The 21,108-nt window shown below is 34.7% G+C and overlaps 1 protein-coding gene across 1 annotated transcript in view; it reads left to right on the top strand.

The window, feature by feature from the left end:
- The window catches only part of LOC136847942 (hornerin-like), a 50,957-nt gene extending 30,485 nt beyond the window's left edge, over window positions 1-20,472 (top strand). Inside the window, exons 5-13 of the mRNA XM_067119961.1 lie at window positions 6,757-6,888; window positions 8,450-9,601; window positions 10,125-10,300; window positions 11,437-11,535; window positions 14,682-14,773; window positions 16,451-16,665; window positions 18,779-18,788; window positions 19,127-19,254; window positions 20,205-20,472. Of these exons, the coding sequence (XP_066976062.1) occupies window positions 6,757-6,888; window positions 8,450-9,601; window positions 10,125-10,300; window positions 11,437-11,535; window positions 14,682-14,773; window positions 16,451-16,665; window positions 18,779-18,788; window positions 19,127-19,254; window positions 20,205-20,345 (2,145 nt within the window). The 3' untranslated portion in view covers window positions 20,346-20,472. The remainder of the gene's footprint in view (window positions 1-6,756; window positions 6,889-8,449; window positions 9,602-10,124; window positions 10,301-11,436; window positions 11,536-14,681; window positions 14,774-16,450; window positions 16,666-18,778; window positions 18,789-19,126; window positions 19,255-20,204) is intronic.
- The last annotated feature ends 636 nt before the right edge of the window (window positions 20,473-21,108 follow it).

Below are 21,108 nucleotides of genomic sequence, written 5' to 3'. Positions count from 1 at the left end.
AATGTTCGCTGGAGTGGCGCAGAGGAGAAGGAATATTTGATATAGATTAGTTTATGGAGAAATTGCTAGAAATTGCTACATGACGTATACTGAAGGAGACAAAGGTGAAAGGGCAGTGTGTGTGTTCAGTAATGCGAGGGGGATAGAGCGATTGTGGCTTGGGTAGAACTTGTTGCCACCATGCCCCTGGGGATGCTTGGATCAGTTCAAGAGCTAGTCCTAAGATTTTATGGGTAAGATTAAGCGTTCGCATAAGAAAAGTTGTAATATGAGTGTATGTGGTCCAGGAATGGAAATGATTAAGAGAATCTGCAGGGTCTGGAACAACTTGGAGGTGATGCGGCTGTGCTGGTTATTTAAATGCAGATGTGGGTGACAGAAAAAGAGCTGGCATGTTATGGAGTTCAGAAGAGTGTGCGTTATGCCTCCTTGGTTGTTTAACGTGCTTTTTGATAGGAGTGATGCGAGAAATCTTAGAAAGGATATTAAGTAGGTAATAAGCTGTGAATAAGAAAAGGAATAGTGAATGAAGTGTGAAATGGTTGATGTTTGTATATGATACAGTAAAGTTTATGGATAGGGAAGAGCGGCTACAGGAACTAGCAGTAAAATTTGATGATGTTTGAAAGATGAAAAAATTGTGAGTAATGTGAACAAGAGTATGGTTACCAAGGTAAATGGAAACCGGAACAGTGGATCAGTGAATATTAATGTGAAATTTAGAAGAATGGAAACGGTTGATTCATACAGGTATTTTGGGATAAGTATAACAGATGATGGTAGGATGAGAGAAAAGGTGAGCTGCGGAATAGCTGACGAATGGAATCTCTTGGAACGATTGCGAAATCCAACTTTGGAGTTTATGATGGAACTATTAAGAAACCTGTCCTTCATATATGTGAAGTTTTTATGGTTTGTGCAAGTGAGAGCTAAAAGGTTGACGGTTGAAATGGTGAGAAACATTGAGATATGTACAAGTGGTGGAAGGGTTAGTGAAGGTGATGTGTTGTGTAAAAGTATTATAAAATGGGTTGGTAAAGTTGAGAGAATGGAGGACAATAGATTGGTGAAAAAAGTGTATAATTCATATTACAACAGAGGGTAGGGGAAGACATAAGAATAGTTGGGCTGATGATGTGAAAGACATATTGGAAAGGAGGGGCCTTAATATCCGGGAAGAAAGAGAGTGCATTAAAGAGAGGGTGAATAGGATAGCGTGCGTATGTGTGTGTGTGTGTGTGTGTGAGTACAGGATTTAGATGCGATACTAATGAGCCTTCTGTGTTGGATGTTTGGAGCGGCTAATGGGGAAGCTTTCTGCCCAGTAGGTTTCTCTCCGAATCCATAATTAAATTCTGAGCTTGGTAATGATCCTTGTGTTGATTTTACTGTGGAGTCACTCTCCGTTATGATAAAAGCTTTCAATCATATATATATATATATATATATATATATATATATATATATATATATATATATATATATATATATATATATTACGTGTGTGTGTGCGGTCGCGCTCGCGCAAACAAACTCACACACATACACACACACCGTTATGTATACAACTGTACTTTAAGTACTAAAAATGACCCAGAATATTGTTAAACCATATAAAGAGTAAATGATTACGTAACTGCTTTTCTTTTTTTACTACTTTAGTTAAAAAGATGCCCTTTGGAAATATCCGTAACACAGCAAAACTTCTAAACCTCTATATGGTCTTACGCAAAGAGGTATCTAAGATAGAACGATGACGAATCTCTTTGTAAACCGTAAAGAAATGGAGAGAAAATAACGATGTATAACTTTTAGAATGGTTGCCTTGGCCGTTACTAAAGTAGTTTGAACATACAGAAAACGATAGACGGGTAGATAGATTTTCACTTTCTAATTATTTTGATTCTGGCCACCATTGCGTACAAAAGGAATAAAATGCGCCAAATCATTAAGGGGAAGAATACAAAACTATGCATATTTTGAAAACTGGCATAGTGATATTTTATTACGTTGAACTGAAAATTTGTATTTCTTTGTGAGCCTCTGTGATAGAATTAAAATTGATTAAATTTTCGGAAACAAAAGAAAAAGTTGAGAAAAGCTGCTTAACAAACAACTCGTTACTTTTTATGTTAAAAAAATATTAATTGCACTCTTGTTGTCGTCGGTCTAACCATGCTCCATCTCATCGATTGTACAATAATAAGGGTACAGCGGCTGGGAGAGGAGTCCACTGTTACTGTCACTGTATTATACTGTATATATATATATATATATATATATATATATATATATATATATATATATATATATATATATATATATATATATATATATATATATATATATATATTTGTTATATATATATATATATATATATATATATATATATATATATATATATAAATAATATATATATATATATATGGACTCCTCCCCCAGCCGCTGTTCTCATATTTCTACATCCTTATTATTGTACAGTCGATGAGATGCACAATGGTTAGACCCACGAAAACAAGAGTGCAATTAATATTTTTTCAACATAAAAAGCAATGAGTTGTTTGTACATATATATATATATATATATATATATATATATATATATATATATATATATACATATATATATATATATATATATATGTGTGTGTGTGTGTGTGTGTGTGTGTGTAGAATCTACTGGCCAGATTTAACGGGATACGTATGTAATTGTAATAACCACAGTGCCCTCTAAAATGATCGAATTCTTCACTTTTTGGAAACGTTAGTCTGGTATTCTGGATGCGGGTTCAAATCCTGCGGTGAACATCAGAACTACTTCATAGCCTGGGATTTGGATCTAAGGCTTTGTAGTGACAAGTGAATCCAAAAAGTGTGAAGAACTCGAGCAGTTAAGAGGGCATTGTGGTTATTACAATTACATACACACATACATATATGTACCTGTACATTCATTATATATATATATATATATATATATATATATATATATATATATATATATATATATATATATAATGGCATTTTCCATGACACATGTTATTTCCTGGTTTTAAGCATGTCTTTTAGGATGAGGCTGCTAGCCCCATACCTCTTCCTATTGTGGATGTATCTTTACACAGTGACTTGGTACATAATTCATTGCTTAAGTCACCTGATGGCCAGTGGCATTCACAGGAAACTGGTCTGCCTTTCAAGAGAGTGACAGCACTATTAAGAGTACCTGAGTAGTATTCTTGTTCTGGCATAAATCAGTATTGGCACGTTCCTTTATAACCCAATTTGAATGAGCGGACCTGAGCAGTGAACAAGTACCTAGTAGTTAGTCACCTATAGCAATTAGAAGCCAGGATTGAAAATGGCATGAAATCACATCCTCATCTCAAAATAACAGAGGATAAGCAGAAAGCTTAAGACGCTTTTCTGTGATTTGTTAAATTCGTCTCCAACATGTTTCCGTCACGACAGTGTGAAGCATAATGCTTTGGACAGGTAAAACTCCAAACAATGCCGTCACCTGTAAGAGGAAAAGGCGCAGGTATGACTATTACGTTTTGTGATCGACCACAGTCGATTAACTACCAAGTAGATCATTCATTATATGGGTACCGGAAGTTTATAAATTCAGATGACCTCAACAGATCACGAATAAGAATGTTTTTAATTGAAAATTTACTCGATTTCAAATGAACTAGTAATCACGCTATTAAAACGGCGCCAGCTTTTATAAATAATCAGATTACTAATGATTGAAGATTTTCTTTATTTTTATCCTTAGGTACAGTCATATGAACCTTCAATTAATATGTGAGAAAGTTCTTTGCGTCTTGCTACTAGTCATCCGAGTTATATTTTTCAGTGGTCTTTCGATTTTATTTTGTCCAACAACCATTGATTGGGTTTTTTCGATATTCATATAATATTGTTTTGAGAGTTATACAATTATAATTTTTTAATAAACAAATATTTGTATTTTCAGCGGTCGCAAAACATTTTTTTTTATATCAGTGCACTTTTATCATCTCAATATATGTAAAAGTATATTTTTTCAATCACCATACAATATTCTTAGAAATATATTATTCCAGTAATTTTTAAGCACTGCATTCACATTTTTTCCAATACTCGTCACACACTACTTATTGAAAATGGGACATTGGGGTTGAAGATTTTCAAATACATTATGTGCGCTCATCCCAAGGTGTCTGAAGTTAATCGTATTATTAATTTCATATTTAAAATCCATTTGCTGGAAGAAGACCAAGGGTGCAGTAGCTTTACGTTCATCCATATGCTGAGAGTCCCACGGCACAGCATTCATTAACTCTTGTCCAATAAACTCCTTTTAACATACGCATACTTTCACTCACATAGTCCTCGCTCTAAGTGGTAAATGCCAGGTCCATTTTGACTGAAATTCGTGTAATAAAAACGAAGTTTAATTTGTACCCCGCAACTTGGAATATTTTCCAGTGCTTGTATGTTAGATATGAGCTCCTATCTGAATGCCTGTTGGTGTGCCTGAATATCAAGCAATTATAGCTCTGCACTATATTATAAACGGGGTCTACAGTAAAGAGAATACTTGGAATTGTTAAAAGTGTGTCACGGAGTTCTGTACCATATATTATGGTACAAAGGGTACTACATGTTACAAAAAAAAAAACCTACGACAAAGGTGGTACTTTGACTTACACGAACGTACAGAGGAAATGTTTCCTTCACCATGTATTCATGCAATTATTTACACATGTTACTTCTCTCATAAGGTCAGGAAACATATATTCCCAACATATATTCCCTGTCGTTAAAGTGCTATTAGGCCTGTACCATTATTTCATATTACCTTTATCGTTATTATTTTTATAACTTTGGTGCTTGACAGTATTAGTTAGTCGGAATATACACTTGCTGAAAGATGTTTGTTTGAAAAAGAAAATAAAATCTTGGAACGTTGCCCAGATCCCTTCACGTTACAATGAGCATAAAGTTACTGTTGCTTTCTCGCCCACTCGATCTCTGTGTCTGCACCCTAAGACAATCTGTCGACATACAAACTTTTCACGGCGAAGATTTTCATTGCAAGCTGAAAGGAGCTCTTTTTCGGTTCACCCCTTCAACGCCCTACATATCCTCAGAGGACTTGGGATTTTGTTTTCATTTTTAAATGGGCAAAATAATCGCACTCGGCGATAAAGGAGGTATGAAGTGACGCTAAATGAGAACTATTGAAAAGAAAGTAACCGTTTCAGGGAAAAATATGTTATACAACCAGGTATGGATTAGAAGCTACCACGAATGAAAAACACTGCTTGAAAACAAAGGCCAGGTTATAAAGAAAATATGTATAAGGAAACAATGGTAAGATTATAAAGAAGGTCTTTATAAGGAAACAAAAGTAAGATTATAAAGAAAGTCTTTATAATGACATAAGAAGGATCAAGAACCCCTCTTTTGGGAAGGAACATACAGGATAGAATACCGGTGTAGCGAAACGTACCGGATTAGCTGCAGCACCGAAAAGAAATGTAGATTGAAAACGAAACTTATGTAGTTTGAAAAACAGCTACAAAAGAGTCGTACTATATAGAGAACGTGGAAAAGAAACGTACAAGATAAAGAACAACAACAAAACAGAACGGAGAGGAGAAAAAGCAGCACTGAAAATAGGCATAGAGGTTAAAAAAAAAAACATTAGAAAGATAAGGCATCTATAAACTCTTAACTTCGAGGGATGAAAACTGACTTGGAGAGCAACAGTGTGGGTTGCTGTCCTGGGTAGGAAACGTTGCAAATCTAATATTGGTAGAGTGATTTCCATTTCCCAAATTGAAAGTATGTAAAACATTCACTTTTGCATCCAGTGATCTATATTTGATGAAAGGAGTTTTCTGTTTTTATTGTTTCTTTTAAAAATAATTCCATATATTCATGTAGGTAATTGTGATCAGTAATACTGTAAGAAAAATAGGTTTTTGATTAAATCTGCCAGATGATATCCAACTCTCTCTCTCTCTCTCTCTCTCTCTCTCTCTCTCTCTCTCTCTCTCTCTCTCTCTCTCTCTCTCTCTCAAATATTTGCTTACATTAAATTGTTTTTATTTCATATACGTAATTTTATTGATTTCTCAGTATTGAACAGAATTTATCTTAATCTTTTCTTCATATCATACAAATTATACGAACAGTCAAGTTTCCTATCATAACCAAGTATTACGCTTCAATTTTTGCAACGAATCTTATCTTGGGTAGATTTTTGTCATATGTATTTAGCTGAGAAGTGGCATTTAGTCAATATACGTACAATACAGGCAACATATATAATCGTTACTTTTATATTTAAAATAAAAGATGAAGTTTAGTTACCTTATGAATAAATAGTCAGAAATCAATAAATTTATATAAACTTCTAAGACAGCGTTGTGGAATTCATATGTACAAGCTGACATGCTTGTTGAATTCATATATACAATAGGCAAACTACTTATTCTACACACACACACACACATAGGCTATATATATATATATACATACAGTATACACACACACATATATATATATATATATATATATATATATATATATATATATATATATATATATATATACACACACAACTTCAAATATTAAATACACGAAGAGCTAATTTTTGTCTTTGCAAACGTATAACTTGGAGATAGCTCCTAGTGCCATGCCTTGTTTACACGGATAAACAACACATAGGCATCAGCCAGATGTCACCTCCCTTTTGCGCAGGTGTCACCCAGAGACAGCGGCGGGCAGGTGGAGGCTGCAGGCTCGACTCATCTCCCCCAGCAAGAAACGGCTGCCTCTGGAAGCGACGACAACGGCTTCATGGAAGACATCGGCTTCTCGCATTTCTTCACCGTGAGTGTGTCCGCCTTTCGTTGAATATTTTAATCCATTATCAATAGTAGGACGTCATCATTACCAAATCCGAGAAAGTTTTGTTCTAATGTAAAAAAGAAGCAATTCATAATTACAGCCTCTGAGAAAGTTATTTATATTTATTTTTTATTATGCGGAAAAAGAACTCAATAATTACTACCTTTGAGAAAGGTTTTTTAAAATATGAGGAAAAGACTTAACAGTTATAAAGTCTCTGAGAAGATTTTTGACAAGTTATGAGAAAGTGAGATGTTCATTAGAGTGTTGTTTCAAGTCTTTTTCATTGAAATTTTAAAGAATAAGTAAGTCTTGTTATCGATATTTTAGAAAGTAGCATATATTCATGACATTTTCCAGACCTTTTGATTGGCTGTGAGAAATAAGGTGTTGTCATTTTCATAAAAGCTAGAAAAAAATACAGCAGTTACATAAATATAGCTGCCTTACTTAAACTGCTTTCATTAATTTTGGTGAAAATTACAAAATAATAATAGCCGATTGTTTGCATCTTTTGATTAATTGATTAATTCAAAAAAATTAAATAATCATGATGATATTTTATAAATTTTTGGATTAATGCTGAGGTAAAGTATTTTCAAAGATAAAAGGGAGAAAGACGTAAATTGTCAGTCCTGAACAGTATTTTGATTAATTGTGAATAAAGAGACAGTGATCACAGTCCTGCCATAATATCATGCCTTATGAAAAAGGGATTTAGATTTCATCAGCTGTAGCCTTAAGGGGGAAAAGCAGTCACTTCTGTGTTTTTGAGTGTTCACAGGGAACACATTCATCATTTGGAAGCTATATAAAAATTGTATTTTGAGCCGATGTTAAGGTTCACTAACTTGTGCAAGCGATGAATTTGTACCTTTTGTTTAGAGTGAGATTGAAAGACACTTATGGAGTGTCAGGTCACTCAATGTACACTGTTATAGTATGTTAGAAAACAGAGAGATAGATATACATGATTGCTAATTTATTGGCAACTGAGAACTTTCGTTCCATATGCTCTGTGCTGGGAGAGTTTTCATCTTTAATCTATTTTTACATTAAAATGGCCTTTTATTGGTTCAGTGTTTGGTTTATATAAGTGAAATGTGTTCTTATAAGATTAATATGTATATCCTTTACTTAAAAGGAGAAAAGTTATTGAAGTCAAAGTAGAGCTTGAAAAAAACTGATATGAAATTGAGCTGTATAAAAATAACATATGTTTATTAAATTGTTTACGATTTTGATTAAATTTGTCAAATGATTTCGTCTGTATGTTTGAAGGCAAAAAAATAAATAAATAAGTAAAGAACAAAATGCTGAACAAGTCTAAAGAAGTATTTGACATTATTTTGAACATTTCTCTTTCTCGTATTCACAACATATTTCTTCCTGTAGCCCGAGAAGTTAGAAAACAAGAGTAGATCCTTATAGAAGACAATTAAAGCCACTTATATAAATAAGTATGGAATTTAAGAAATTAATTGTATATAAATTTTCATATAGAGTGTTCACATGTACTATACGCCTTTCGTATTTCTTTTAGGACGTTGGCTTACAGAGCAGCGCTAGTAATCTAGAAATAGGTGGTGCAGGTGAGCATCGTGGTTTCTCGTTGCCTCACGATTTCACTGCGGCGGGTCTTGGAAATGGTCACCTGACTGCAGGTCCGCATTTAGGTGGCGACCACCTGGGTGGTGGTATTGGTTTAGGGTTCTCTGCCTCAAACAAGCAAGAACAGAACACTGGTGCGGAAATCGATCCTGCCATCCAGGGTTTCATTCCAACGGATCCTCTATCGTTTGGTGGCCATATTCCCTCTTCATCATCTTTTGTTGATACTAAAGCCTCTCCTTTCGTGATCTCTCATCCATCACCCGTTAGCCAACCGATATACAGGCCATCCACACGCAGCCCATACAATTCCGGTCATCTCCAGACAAGCGATTCCAAACAGAAGACTCATTCTAAATACCCGGAGGGAAGATACAGAGGAGATAAAGAATCAAGGCAGACTACTAGTAGTAATCAGCAGCATCCCAGGTATGACGGATCTCATTCTGCATCCTCCCATTCCAATTCCAACCTGGGTTCATCTCATCCACCCACTTACGAAGATCCTCGTAGTGCCAAATATGAAGAAGACTTGGTGAAAGAGTCAAACGATAAAGGTTCAGAGAACTCCAGAAATGAAGGATACCACTCTGAGACCAGCGGCGACGATGGCTACTATTCAGGAAAGGACGAGAGCTATAGTCCTGGACCAAGGAAGAAGAACGACCACGGCCACGATGACCCTGACCAGGAGTCTTACCATGCCCCTGGTTATGACTTCCATGCCCACTACCATGATGATGATGATGATGATGAGTACAGCTACGCCCCCGTCCACCAAGAAGAGTCTCGGCATGAACCGCGTGGTGATTATCCCGAACATGGAAGCAGTACCCGTCAGCGGCCATATAAACACGACCATCATGGCGACCATTCGCAGTATCATGGCGGACCAAGGGAGCACTACAGGAATGAAAACAGGTATCGCGATGAGAATCCAAAATACAACAGACACAACAGACCGCAGCAGCATGAAAAGGATCGTTCGGAGTCTCGACCCGAAGAACACTATGAAAAGCAAGGATCTGGAAAGTCAGGCGATGGGCCGTGCAGGATAGAGGAGAAAGACGGAATGACTTGCAAGGTAGGAAAGAGTTTGTGAAAGGGAACAAACACTACATGTAATGATAAGGCAAGAAATAATTTTCTGTTATTATTTTTCTATAATAATAATGTAAAGGTATTAGCAAAATCAGTAATAGTAACAACAATGTAAGGGTAATAGCAAAATCAGTATAATAATAATAACTATAGAATAGATGACTCATATTGACTACTTCAGATCTGCACCAGAGTATAGATCATATAAACTTGGTTTGAAAAACATTTTAGTTTATATTGAAAAATCAGGGTTATTGTATTTACCCTGTGACATTTTCTATCATGTTCAATGTGTATTCGTTACGTTGTTCAAGTTTTTCTGTTGAAATAGTAGTGCAATAATTGTAGCAAAGTACGCTATTTGGCTTCCCTGATTATTATGTGTAAAGAATGGTAACCGTCTCTCTATCTCTGTCCTCAAGACTTATAATTAGAGGATGTTTTTCATATTATTTTGTTGTTGCCTTAAGAGCCGCTGGTAATGTTTCTCTTTTATTGATTTATAGATCTGCAAGGACGAGGAAGGAGCTTTTTCGGAGCACTGCTCACACAGCAGAAGGAATGGCAAAGACAGAGTTTACGCCAACAGTCGCCGAGGCAGCCACAATCGCAAAGGGCCCGACGTCGGGAAAAATTCCCACAGCAGCAGCCAGACGCGTTCCAACCCTGTCTATGAGGATAGGTGAGCGCATGGCAGAAGCGAAATTCACAAGATTCAGGGAATAAGAGTTAGATTATTCGAAAGGGAAAACCAGGGTATGTCTCTAGTTTGCTTCTGAAAGGGTTGGAGAAAAACGGGGAAAATTCGTATGTAAAGTAGCACGTAAGAAGAATATAATTTTACATACATTATATGTATGTATATATATATATATATATATATATGTGTGTGTGTGTGTGTGTGTGTGTGTGTGTGTGTATATACACACTAATATATATATATATATATATATATATATATATATATATATATATATATATATTTATATTTATATATATGGGTGTGTGTGTGTGTGTGTGTGTGTTTGTACAGAGTGCGAGAGGAAAAAAATATCCCCCGCTAGTTCCTCAGTAAAATTCTCAGTTTCTATAGTTTCAATAAGGAACCACAGGGATCGAAAACCATTTCCCGATTTGAAAGGTAATTGCGGGTCCCTTCAGATCTATTAAACTCAAATGGGAGACGGACGGCTGGCGATCAGAAACTGCATTTGGAAGTTTCCGTCAGATTAACCCTCGAGAATACGACCAGATCACCCTTTTTCTGTTTCCCCGAAAGGGTCCTCGTGAATTATGACACCACAAAAAAGCTGATGTGGCTTCTTTCGTTCGACGGAGTTGACATCCAGCAGCTGTCTCCGAGGAATGTTTTTTTTTTTTCCGGGCTAATCGCCATTGCTTCATTGGGGTTACGCCCATACGCACTGCTTGTAGGATGCTTGTTTTTGTTGTGGTTTATGGATGTATTTGTTTGTCAGGCATTCTTTTTTACTTCTTTGTGGATTTTTGTATTCAATATTAATGTGTCTGTGTACATTATTAAACATACATACAATATTATATATATATATATATATATATATATATATATATATATATATATATATATATATATGTATATATATATATATATATGTATATATGTATATATAGGTATATATATATATATATATATATATATATATATATATATATATATATATATATATATATATATATATATATATAGTATTAATTCAGGTGTACATATACTTGAGCATATAGGTGCGTATAATGCTTAACCATTCTTTTGCTTACAGCTCTGTTAAACTCTTACAGGTCCGGACACAGTCATGGAAAGCCGCCGAATCCCTACCAGGAGAACTCCTATAGACCACACCGAAATGATGACTACGAAGGGGATTTTTCTGCTTTGGTGTAAGTTACATTTTAGCCAGTCTGTCGCTCTGATTGTATTAATGTTCTCTTCTTCTTTCAGGGAAATTGTTGCGACCACCTTCGTCATAGAGGTTTCATTTTTGGTGGGTTCTATTCTCTTCTTCTTACAGGGAAATTGTTGCGACCACCTTCGTCAAAGAGGTTTCATTTTTGGCAGGTTCTATTTGTCTCTGTATCTAACTGTTAACAGGGTTATGTGAAAGCTAGTCAACGAGTTTCTTGCGAAATAGGAATGTTTATGTCTTTGATTTTTGTTATTGTCGCTGGTTGGTAAAAATTAAAACTTCTGCGTATGTTGTTTGGGAAAAACAAATATAAATGATGTCCAGTGTTTGGGTGTCTTTTGAAAGGACACTAATGGGACAAAGTGTTTAGATTTTCATGATCATAGCACAGGGGATTGCTTTATAAATTCTATTATTACTTTTTGTAAGATACATTTTTTGGAACGATTCAATGGGTAAAGTGACCCTGGGATGAGGAAAAACTAGTTGGGTCAAAGAAACGAGAGTGGGACCCAATCCCAAAAGAAGGTTAAGCTTCATTTATTGAAAGATGAAAGGTTATAAGAATGAGATAAATGAAAGTAGGAGAATTCCAAAGTTAGCACAAGGACAAGAGAAGAATAAGCACTCGCTTACTCGAATAATCAGAGAATTAACTCCACGTAGAAAGTAGATGTGGTTAAGTTAAGTATACCTTAGTTTGACCAGACCACTGAGCTGATTAACAGCTCTCCTGGTGCTGGCCTGGAGGATAAGACTTATTTTGCGTGGCTAAGAACCAATTTGTTACCTAGCAACGGGACCTACAACTTATTGTGGAATCCGAACCACATTATAGCGAGAAATTAATGTCTATCACCAGAAATAAATTCCTCTAATTCTTCATTGGCCGGCCGGAGAATCAAACACGGGCCTAGGAGAGTGCTAGCCGAGTACGATATCGACCCATCCCATGGGGAACTAGTAGATGTGGTGGCTTATCTGGTGTTCCGGTGACACCTGACAGTCGTCGGATACATGCTGGCCAAAGGAGGTTTCTGGATACCATTCGAGTTTCATATGTCAAGGATTGGGGCAGAAATTAGACAGTTTTTAGTAAGATAGAATTATTAGTTACAGTGTTACTAAAACGATCTGGGAGAATCAAATGTGTGTTTCTTTTTGAAGAGGAAGATAGAGACATAGCTAAAGTTAACAAGAAATCTTATGGATTTTTATGCTAGTAATTATTTTTATTGTCCACCAGTGAAGGAATAATTTTATCTAAACTAGGTGATTGAAATTAAAAAAAACCATTGGTCATCAGTTAAAGGAAACTAAGTAAAACAACAATCCATTAAAAATTCACATCTCCACAACATGCTTTAAAAAATTCCCTTACACGAAATCGTCTTCTTCTCTTTCTTGCCTTCTCCTTTTTAAGTTTGCAATGACGCACTGTTGGCCTTTGGATTTATTGATGATAAATCCTTTCCGAGAGAACTGGTTTTAAACCAATTGCCACCTGCCGCTCTGAGCGATTGGTTGAGCGAAAGTTCTTTGCCTGAGCGACCGCTCTGGAAATCTTTTTTCGCTTTTTGGTTCCACGTCGCTCGCTGGGGAGATGGACAGGAGAAGGAGAGAGAGAGAGAGAGAGAGAGAGAGAGAGAGAGAGAGAGAGAGAGAGAGAGAGAGAGAGAGGCAAGAATAAGTATGAATAAATGATAATGATAAAAATGAATAATCCTGTCTGGTCTGCACGCGCAGGTACTTAATATTAGCTGTTAGCTGATATACTGCAACCAAGTCCAGTCCATATAGCTTGTGCACGCGTAGCGGGGGCGATCATACGCTCCCACTCACACATTAGCGGCGATATTATATATGTATATGTATATATATTATATATACTTATATATATGTGTGTGTATATATGTGTATATATATATATATATATATCTATATATAAATAAATATGTATGTGTATACTGTATATACAGATATATATATATATATATATATATATATATATATATATATTGTATATGATATATATGTATACATATATACATATATATATATATATATATATATATATATATATATATATATATATATATATATATATATATATATATATATATATATTTATACACATGCACGTGTGTGTTTGTGCATGTAAATTATAACTTCGCGTATATTCATTTATAAAACTATGAAAGTTTGTTGCCGTATTCTATTAGCCTCAGTAATTTCTGTACCCTCGTATGCTTCGCGATTTCAGCGTAGACAGTTCGAGAGATATAATGAAACCACTAAAGCGAAGCTACCTCTTGAATATGCATTTATTGTGTGTTGTGACTTCTGGTCCCATGTACACGTCAAATAACGTTCGAAGTTAAACACACAGATTGCATAAGGAAAGGTATAGCGTTAACTCCTTGTGGGAAACGTTCAAATTGGTAAAAAAAAAAAAAAAAAAAAAAAAAAAAAACGGAATGGAACATATTCGTTCAAATTGGATGTTGCGACTGCCGAATAATGTTTTCGTTGAGCACTCCTCCTAGTAGGGATGTTTCCATGGGGTACTCATCCCGTGAATGCTAAATGGTATCCTAATTAAGCCATGTTTTTATTTTAATTCTTCGTCAAGATTTCCTAGGTTCCTCTGTACTATTCTCTTCCATTCCTTTCTTCTTGGCTTCTCTTTTTTTATTCTATCTTTTTATCTGTCTCTGCGTTTAGCTATCTTTGTGTATGTGTTTTGTATAGATATCGGTAATTTTTTTATATTATCTGTATCTCCCTTTCGTATATATATATGTATGTATATATATATTATATATATATATATATAATATATATGCATATATATATATATTATATATATTTATACATATATTTGTGTGTATAAAGAATATATAAGAATATATGTATATATACAAATAGATAGATAGATAGATAGATAGATAGATAGATAGATAGATGTACACACGAACATACAAATAAAGATATATCATTGTGTTTCTCGCTCTCTTATGTATATACGTCTGAAAGTTTAGGAAAGACTGAAGGTGTCTGGGACATATGAAGAACGTGACGTTCTAACCGTCGTCTTCTTATCTTTACTTCTCTCGGCAGGCCAGAATCAGTTCCTTACGCCGTGGATCGGATGGGCGTGGTTCATGCCGACGATTTCGGCCAAGACCTTTACTTTGATACATTTGCAGAAGGTAATTGCAACAAGAAGGATAGAATATTTGTTTGAGTTAATCAAGTAAGCTTTATGACACCAAAAATCTAGGTCGTCTACCGTAATTTATTTTTATTCATAATCTTGATGACTATGTGATAATAATAGCAGTAGTAGTAGTAGTAATAATAATAATAATAATAATAATAATAATATAATAATAATAATAATAATAATAATAATAATAATAATAATAATAGTTATTATTATTATTATTATTGTTATTATTATTATTATTATTATTATCAGTAGTAGTAGTAGTAGTAATATCGTTAATCTGTGCACATTAATGTGGAACAAGAAAAAAAACATTAATTTTTTGGCCATACTTTGAAGATAGAAAAAACAGAATGCATTAGGTGCTGCAGTTTTTTTTTTTCTTTTTTTTTTAGGTAGTCCTTCCCCCAAGAAAAATAAGCGTCAGCCATAATGAACTGAGTCCTTAGGCTTGTTAGGACCATTTTTGTTAAAATGTCGAGTGTAACTAAAGTGGAATTTTGCCTTGGAGTGCTATTCACCAAAACTATAAATTAATCTTCAAATAGTGGATAGAAAAACGTGAATTTTATATGAAACTAGTTGATATTTTATTTGAGGATAGTTAATATAAAAAATATTTTTTTTTCAATACATATATTAATACCTTTGTTTGCGAGGAAGGTAAAGAATTTTATGGTGGAAATGAATATAAGAAGAATGACAGTAGCTTTAGTTAAAGAATATTGGATATATGAAATCAGTTATACGATTTTACCAATAGGTGATAGTTAAAGGATAAGAGTAAAAAAAAATCAAAAGATCGACGGTACGTGGAAACTTAAAAAGCAGAGGAAACCAGTTTTCTTATGATAATAACCACAACAGGGATAACATTGAATTTAATCTGTAAAATGACTACAATCTGACAATGTCCCAAAGATAATACAGCTTTCGTAAAATTAAAAGATAATTTGACATGACACTGGTTTCTTAGTGGAAATGTAAACATTTTTGCGTCACGCTGAAGGATTAAGATTTACAATAATAAGATTTGGGATTTATAATGAGAATGTTTTTCAGTGCTCTCATGTCTCTTGTCATTGAGAATGGGGTAATGAAGAATTATTTTTTTTTAATGGTGTCTCCATGTTCATATTATATATGTTCGTATTATATATTGTTCAGTAGACAGAACAGATTTTTGAAAGAGCTTTGTCATATTATCTTCTTGCTTATTGTTTTCGATGTAGAAAGGGCCACTTTAAGAATGGGAGAAAACAAGTTGTAGTTCATCATTTCATTTATTTTATCTCCTTATTATCTCCTTACAGTTGTTCTCAAATATCTCTACTTCATGCAGCATTGTTAATGGGGCCCTTTTGATTATATCAGTTAACCTCAGCTACACTTCTTTTATTTAGTGTCATCTGTCTGTATAAAAAAAATAGAATAAGGATTATTGTTTTTCGTTGAAGGATTTTTCCTAATTGATCAAGTAGTGTTCAGTGAGGAAGAGAAAAATACGTCAGGATTATGTAATAATGGATTAGTTTTTTCAGTTAAGTATGTTGCTTCCAGGTTGTGTTTTTAGTAGAGAGAGAGAGAGAGAGAGAGAGAGAGAGAGAGAGAGAGAGAGACGTGGGGTGGAATATTATCCGATAAATTCTCCATCCTGTAGGTTCATCCTTCGATCCTTACTTCGTTGAGACGCCGTATGACGGCTTCGACGAGGCATCCCTAGATTTCGGCCACGAAGAGCACGGACATCCCTTCACAGCTTTTGGGGATGACGATGACGACGAACATGGGCACAATCACGGGCACGCTGCTGCTGCCCAGCGTAGAACCGACTATGTCGAGCCGAATAAATCGGAAACTGAGGTTATTGGTGAGGCATAACGTTTCTTTCCAGTGTTTGTAGCTGTTTATTTTTATTTTTTGTGATGATGAATTGATTTGGTGGCTGCTGTTATAAACTTATTTTGCCACTTTGTTTTATAACGGTATAGTATTAGTAGAACGTAATTATACCTTCGCAAATTTACGTTGTCCCTTCTTATGAACGTCTGTGTTTTCGAGTGCGCTGTTCGCCGTACGCCATCGTGTTATATAATTTTTTTTTTCTGTAAGCTGTTTAAGGTCACTCTTAAAAACAGCCTGCGTGTACACAAGGTAGAAACTGAAGACCTGTTGAATCAAAAGATTTATCTTTGTTTACTTCGTGTATGGCTCTCATGAAGTATATAGATTACCCTTTGGAAGAGGCTGTTTCAAGTAAAGTACGAAACACCTCCCCAAGATCAGTGGAATTGTCAGACCTTGTAGTGATTTTTTTGGTAAGTGAAGCAACTAAATTTCTCATAGGGTGTGGTTTGTGTCGTACCCGGATTTATGGGGTTAATGTCATGTTGGATCGTAGGTATTCACTGTAATATTCATTAGTATATTACAGTTTTTCGTTACATTATGGCTAGACGTAATGAATGAAAATATTTCTTTTTTTACCCATTAAATTCGTGAGATGATTGCTTCACAGTCAATCATTCTTTGGAAAACTGAGCCTTGAAGGATTTCCAGTGAACTAAAATTTTTATTAAAATAGAACCTGATGGAATTTGAACTTGGAACATTTGAAGAAACTTTGTTCTCTTTAATAAGAAGCATTAAATATAAAAGGCAGCATGCCTAAATCCAGATCGCCAGTAACTGTTTTACTCTCTCTCTCTCTCTCTCTCTCTCTCTCTCTCTCTCTCTCTCTCTCTCTCTCTCTCTCTCTCTATTTGATATATGTTTACATATATATATATATATATATATATATATATATATATATATATATATATATATATATATATATATATTATACATATATAATATACCTGTATGTGTATAATATATATATTTATATTTATATATATATATATATATATAAATTATATGTGTGTATGTATATATATATATATATATATATATATATATATATATATATATATATATATATATATATATATATATATATATGGACAGAGAGAGAGAGAGAGAGAGAGAAGAGAGAGAGAGAGAGAGAGAGATAAATAAATAGCAAAAAGGAATCTTGCATGGATTACTACTTCTGAATTCGCAAAGCTCACCACTCACCAGGTGTGTATGACTTGACTGAAGCTGGATTTGTGCGTTCACATTTTTTTTATAGTGTTACAATTCTGGGATGAAAAGTACTGCAAATATTTTGTTTCGTAGGACACTGATGTTACGTCTTACTCAAAGCTCAGTTTAATTTTTCTGTCTGTTTTTTCTGAAAAGCGAAAAAAACAGACGTTGTCACAGTTTGCAAATATTCCAGAAGATCGCAGTCTTTCATGTAATCTTATTTTTGTACCACTGATCTCTGGTAACGACCATGCCTCCTTGACAGTGCAGTTGGTATGCAGCTGGTTGTATCATGTCGAGGTAATATCGTTCCATTTCTGATAATTACGGGTAATGTGAGTTGACACATACGTACTAAAATTTCCCATTGGATATGTGTCCCGGTAATTAATACCATAATAATATGAAGTAGTGAGTTGGCAAGCTTAAATTGAACAACAGTCGCCCAGCTGTGGATACTTGTTACTTCCTTCATAACTTTTTCCACAAATTTTTTTTTATACAAATTGAAACACAATGCACTAAACACGAGAAAAAACCGTTCAATTATCTGTTTTGTTTGGAAAACCAAAATATATTTAAACGTGGAATAATGGAACTACATTTTGTGAAAAATAACGAGTATGTAAACAGAAGCGACAGTGGAAGTATGTTCCCCCTAGTCGGTAGTGTGTGCTCCTTTCATCTAACCGTAACGTTTCATGAAACAGAGAGAACCCGTCCAGTACACTCACCTCAAGAAAAAACTTGAGTATAATCATGATAGCTATAACAAGGTACTCTCCATATAGTTAATATCTATTCCTACCCGCTAGGCCCCTTTTAGACTACTCAACGTGGGCATTATTGTTGTCAGCTGGTTGTAAGTAAGACTCATCCAGTTGTAAAACATCACTCACCGATATGACTAATGGCTCTCGGATGTTGCAGTTTCAGAAATGTTTCTTGTTATTTTCCTGCGAGGTAAAATATTGTCGAATGATGATTTGGTTCAGGGCTTTTATCTTTTATGCCATAAGAAGCCTATTTTACACCCCTGGCGTACTTACGTTCATCGATGAGAATCAGAAGCGAAACAGCTAAAAACGATTAACAAGAATTATTTTGTCTAACCATGAGTGACTAAATTAGAGAGCATTCAACAAATGACAGACTAACTGATGAAGAATAATATTCATGAGAATTGCCATGACTCCTTAAACAGAGAGGAAACAGGAATACCCAGGTGTGATTCCTGATCACTTCTACCCACTGGATCACGAGGACAACTATGCCGAGCTGACTAGAATGGTGTCCCAGTTCAAGAAGAAAGACCGGTCATCGTGCAAGCAGGTTGGTTACTTGGTGAAGTCTCTTCTGCCGTTCTTTAAGATACAGACGCTTAATAACACATGTAATAATCTTGAATACCGTTCTTCTTCTTAGTGATTGTGTTTAGGAATGGAATTTCCTTCATGATCCATATGTTGTTATGTGAAATAACGTACTTCCTTATTAAGTGATTTTGTTTTACTCTTTCATTCCCCTCTTGTCTCTCAATTTCCGTATCTCCTTGTATGCAATGATGTATTCTTTCCCCGTATCTAACTATTCTCTTCCTCCATTCTCTTGTGATTCAAGCTACGTTATTGTACTTTATCCTTTTCTTGTGCCAGAAGACGTTACATCTGTAAGAGTTTTTCTTGGGGCTTTTTTTTTGCCATTGTTTCAATCCTAAATACTTCTTCTTTTCTTACAACACATTTGAAATGAATGATGACACTGCTTTGTTGATATACAGGAAAAAAAACTGCTTTGATTCGCACCTAGGAATAAGGATTCATTAGGATTTTCAAAGCATGGTTTTTTCTCTTTTTGTTTTAATTTTGCAGTACTGTGTATTTAATTATCTGCTGTTTCACTTGATGAGTTAAAATAGTAAACAATAGTTTTGTTTGACTTTCTTGATATCTTTTCCATAAGAAAAGATTTTAGCTCTTTCTCGTTGGACTTATTTTACTGGTTAGTTCAAAGGGTGCAATGCAGGCTATTTTTCTACTAGAAATCTCTTCTCTGTTTTATCACTGGTTGGTGGGTATGTCATATAGATTTATTTATTTGTTGAACAATTTAAGTAATTGATGTAGTTCTAATTCGTTCATTTGTTTATTTAGTTTTGACTGTTAGTCCCACATACAAGGCTACGCAAGGTGTTTTGACTTTTGGAAAAAGTAAAACTGGATAAGGTGCCATATACTCTTTTCGACTAGACTTATTTTTCACCGTCCCTCAATAACTCTCAGGTCCAGAGGGAGGGTATGTCCTGCTTCGTCTGCCAAGACCCGTACGGCATGGAGGACGAGGAATGTATGTACGCCGCTCGAGACCCCAATGGGCATGACATCAAGTACTCCGAGGAAGTTTCCTATGGGGGCGGCAGTTAATCCGAAAGACTCTGTTTACCTCCGTTTACCTCAGAGAAGAAAACGTTCGGGGATTGGCTGCTGCTGCTCCGAAAACGTTTTCACTGTGGGCGGTTTCTTTCCTGACTTAACATTGATCCGTTCGTCTGGCGATTTACAACTTCGTAACCGTTTGATGTGTTTCTTTACTCCTTAGATGAATCAGTTCACTTTTTATTGAATATCGTTACCTTTACTTTTACTCCCCCCTTGGTTGTTATTCGTGTTCTTCAGAAATCTCTTAATCTATTTTTGTTTTCGTAAGATTATTTTTTATTATCTTATCATTCCCTTTTTTTCTTAGCATATATTAGCATATATTTTGCCATGTGATTTTTTCCACCTCACGCATTTCAGATTCTTTCTTATAAGGAATCGTTTGGTTATAGTCATTTTGTGTCATCGTTAATGTAATTACGTTGCTTGATCTCTCTTACGTTTAAGCCATTCCTTTGTTTAGGTTTTCTTTTTGCTGTGATCTGTTTCCCTTCAAGTTTTCGGTTTTCATTTAAGGTATTTTTCCCATTTTATCATCGGCCAATTTTTTTTTTCTTTTATCATTTTATATCATGCATTTTGTCATTTTTTTTATTTTGCGTTTAATTATAAAATCCTCTTTTCGTCCTTTTTATCACCTTCATGTAATATTTAAGCTCAATTAAAGTCTCGCATTCAAGTTTATGTCTTGTGTTAAAATGTTACTTACGCTTATTTCCTTAGATCTTGATATCAGATTCTTTTTATT

The sequence above is a fragment of the Macrobrachium rosenbergii genome, chromosome 18 (assembly GCF_040412425.1).
Source record: "Macrobrachium rosenbergii isolate ZJJX-2024 chromosome 18, ASM4041242v1, whole genome shotgun sequence".
Lineage (NCBI taxonomy): Eukaryota > Metazoa > Arthropoda > Malacostraca > Decapoda > Palaemonidae > Macrobrachium > Macrobrachium rosenbergii.
This window is presented reverse-complemented; position numbering and strand designations above follow the sequence as displayed.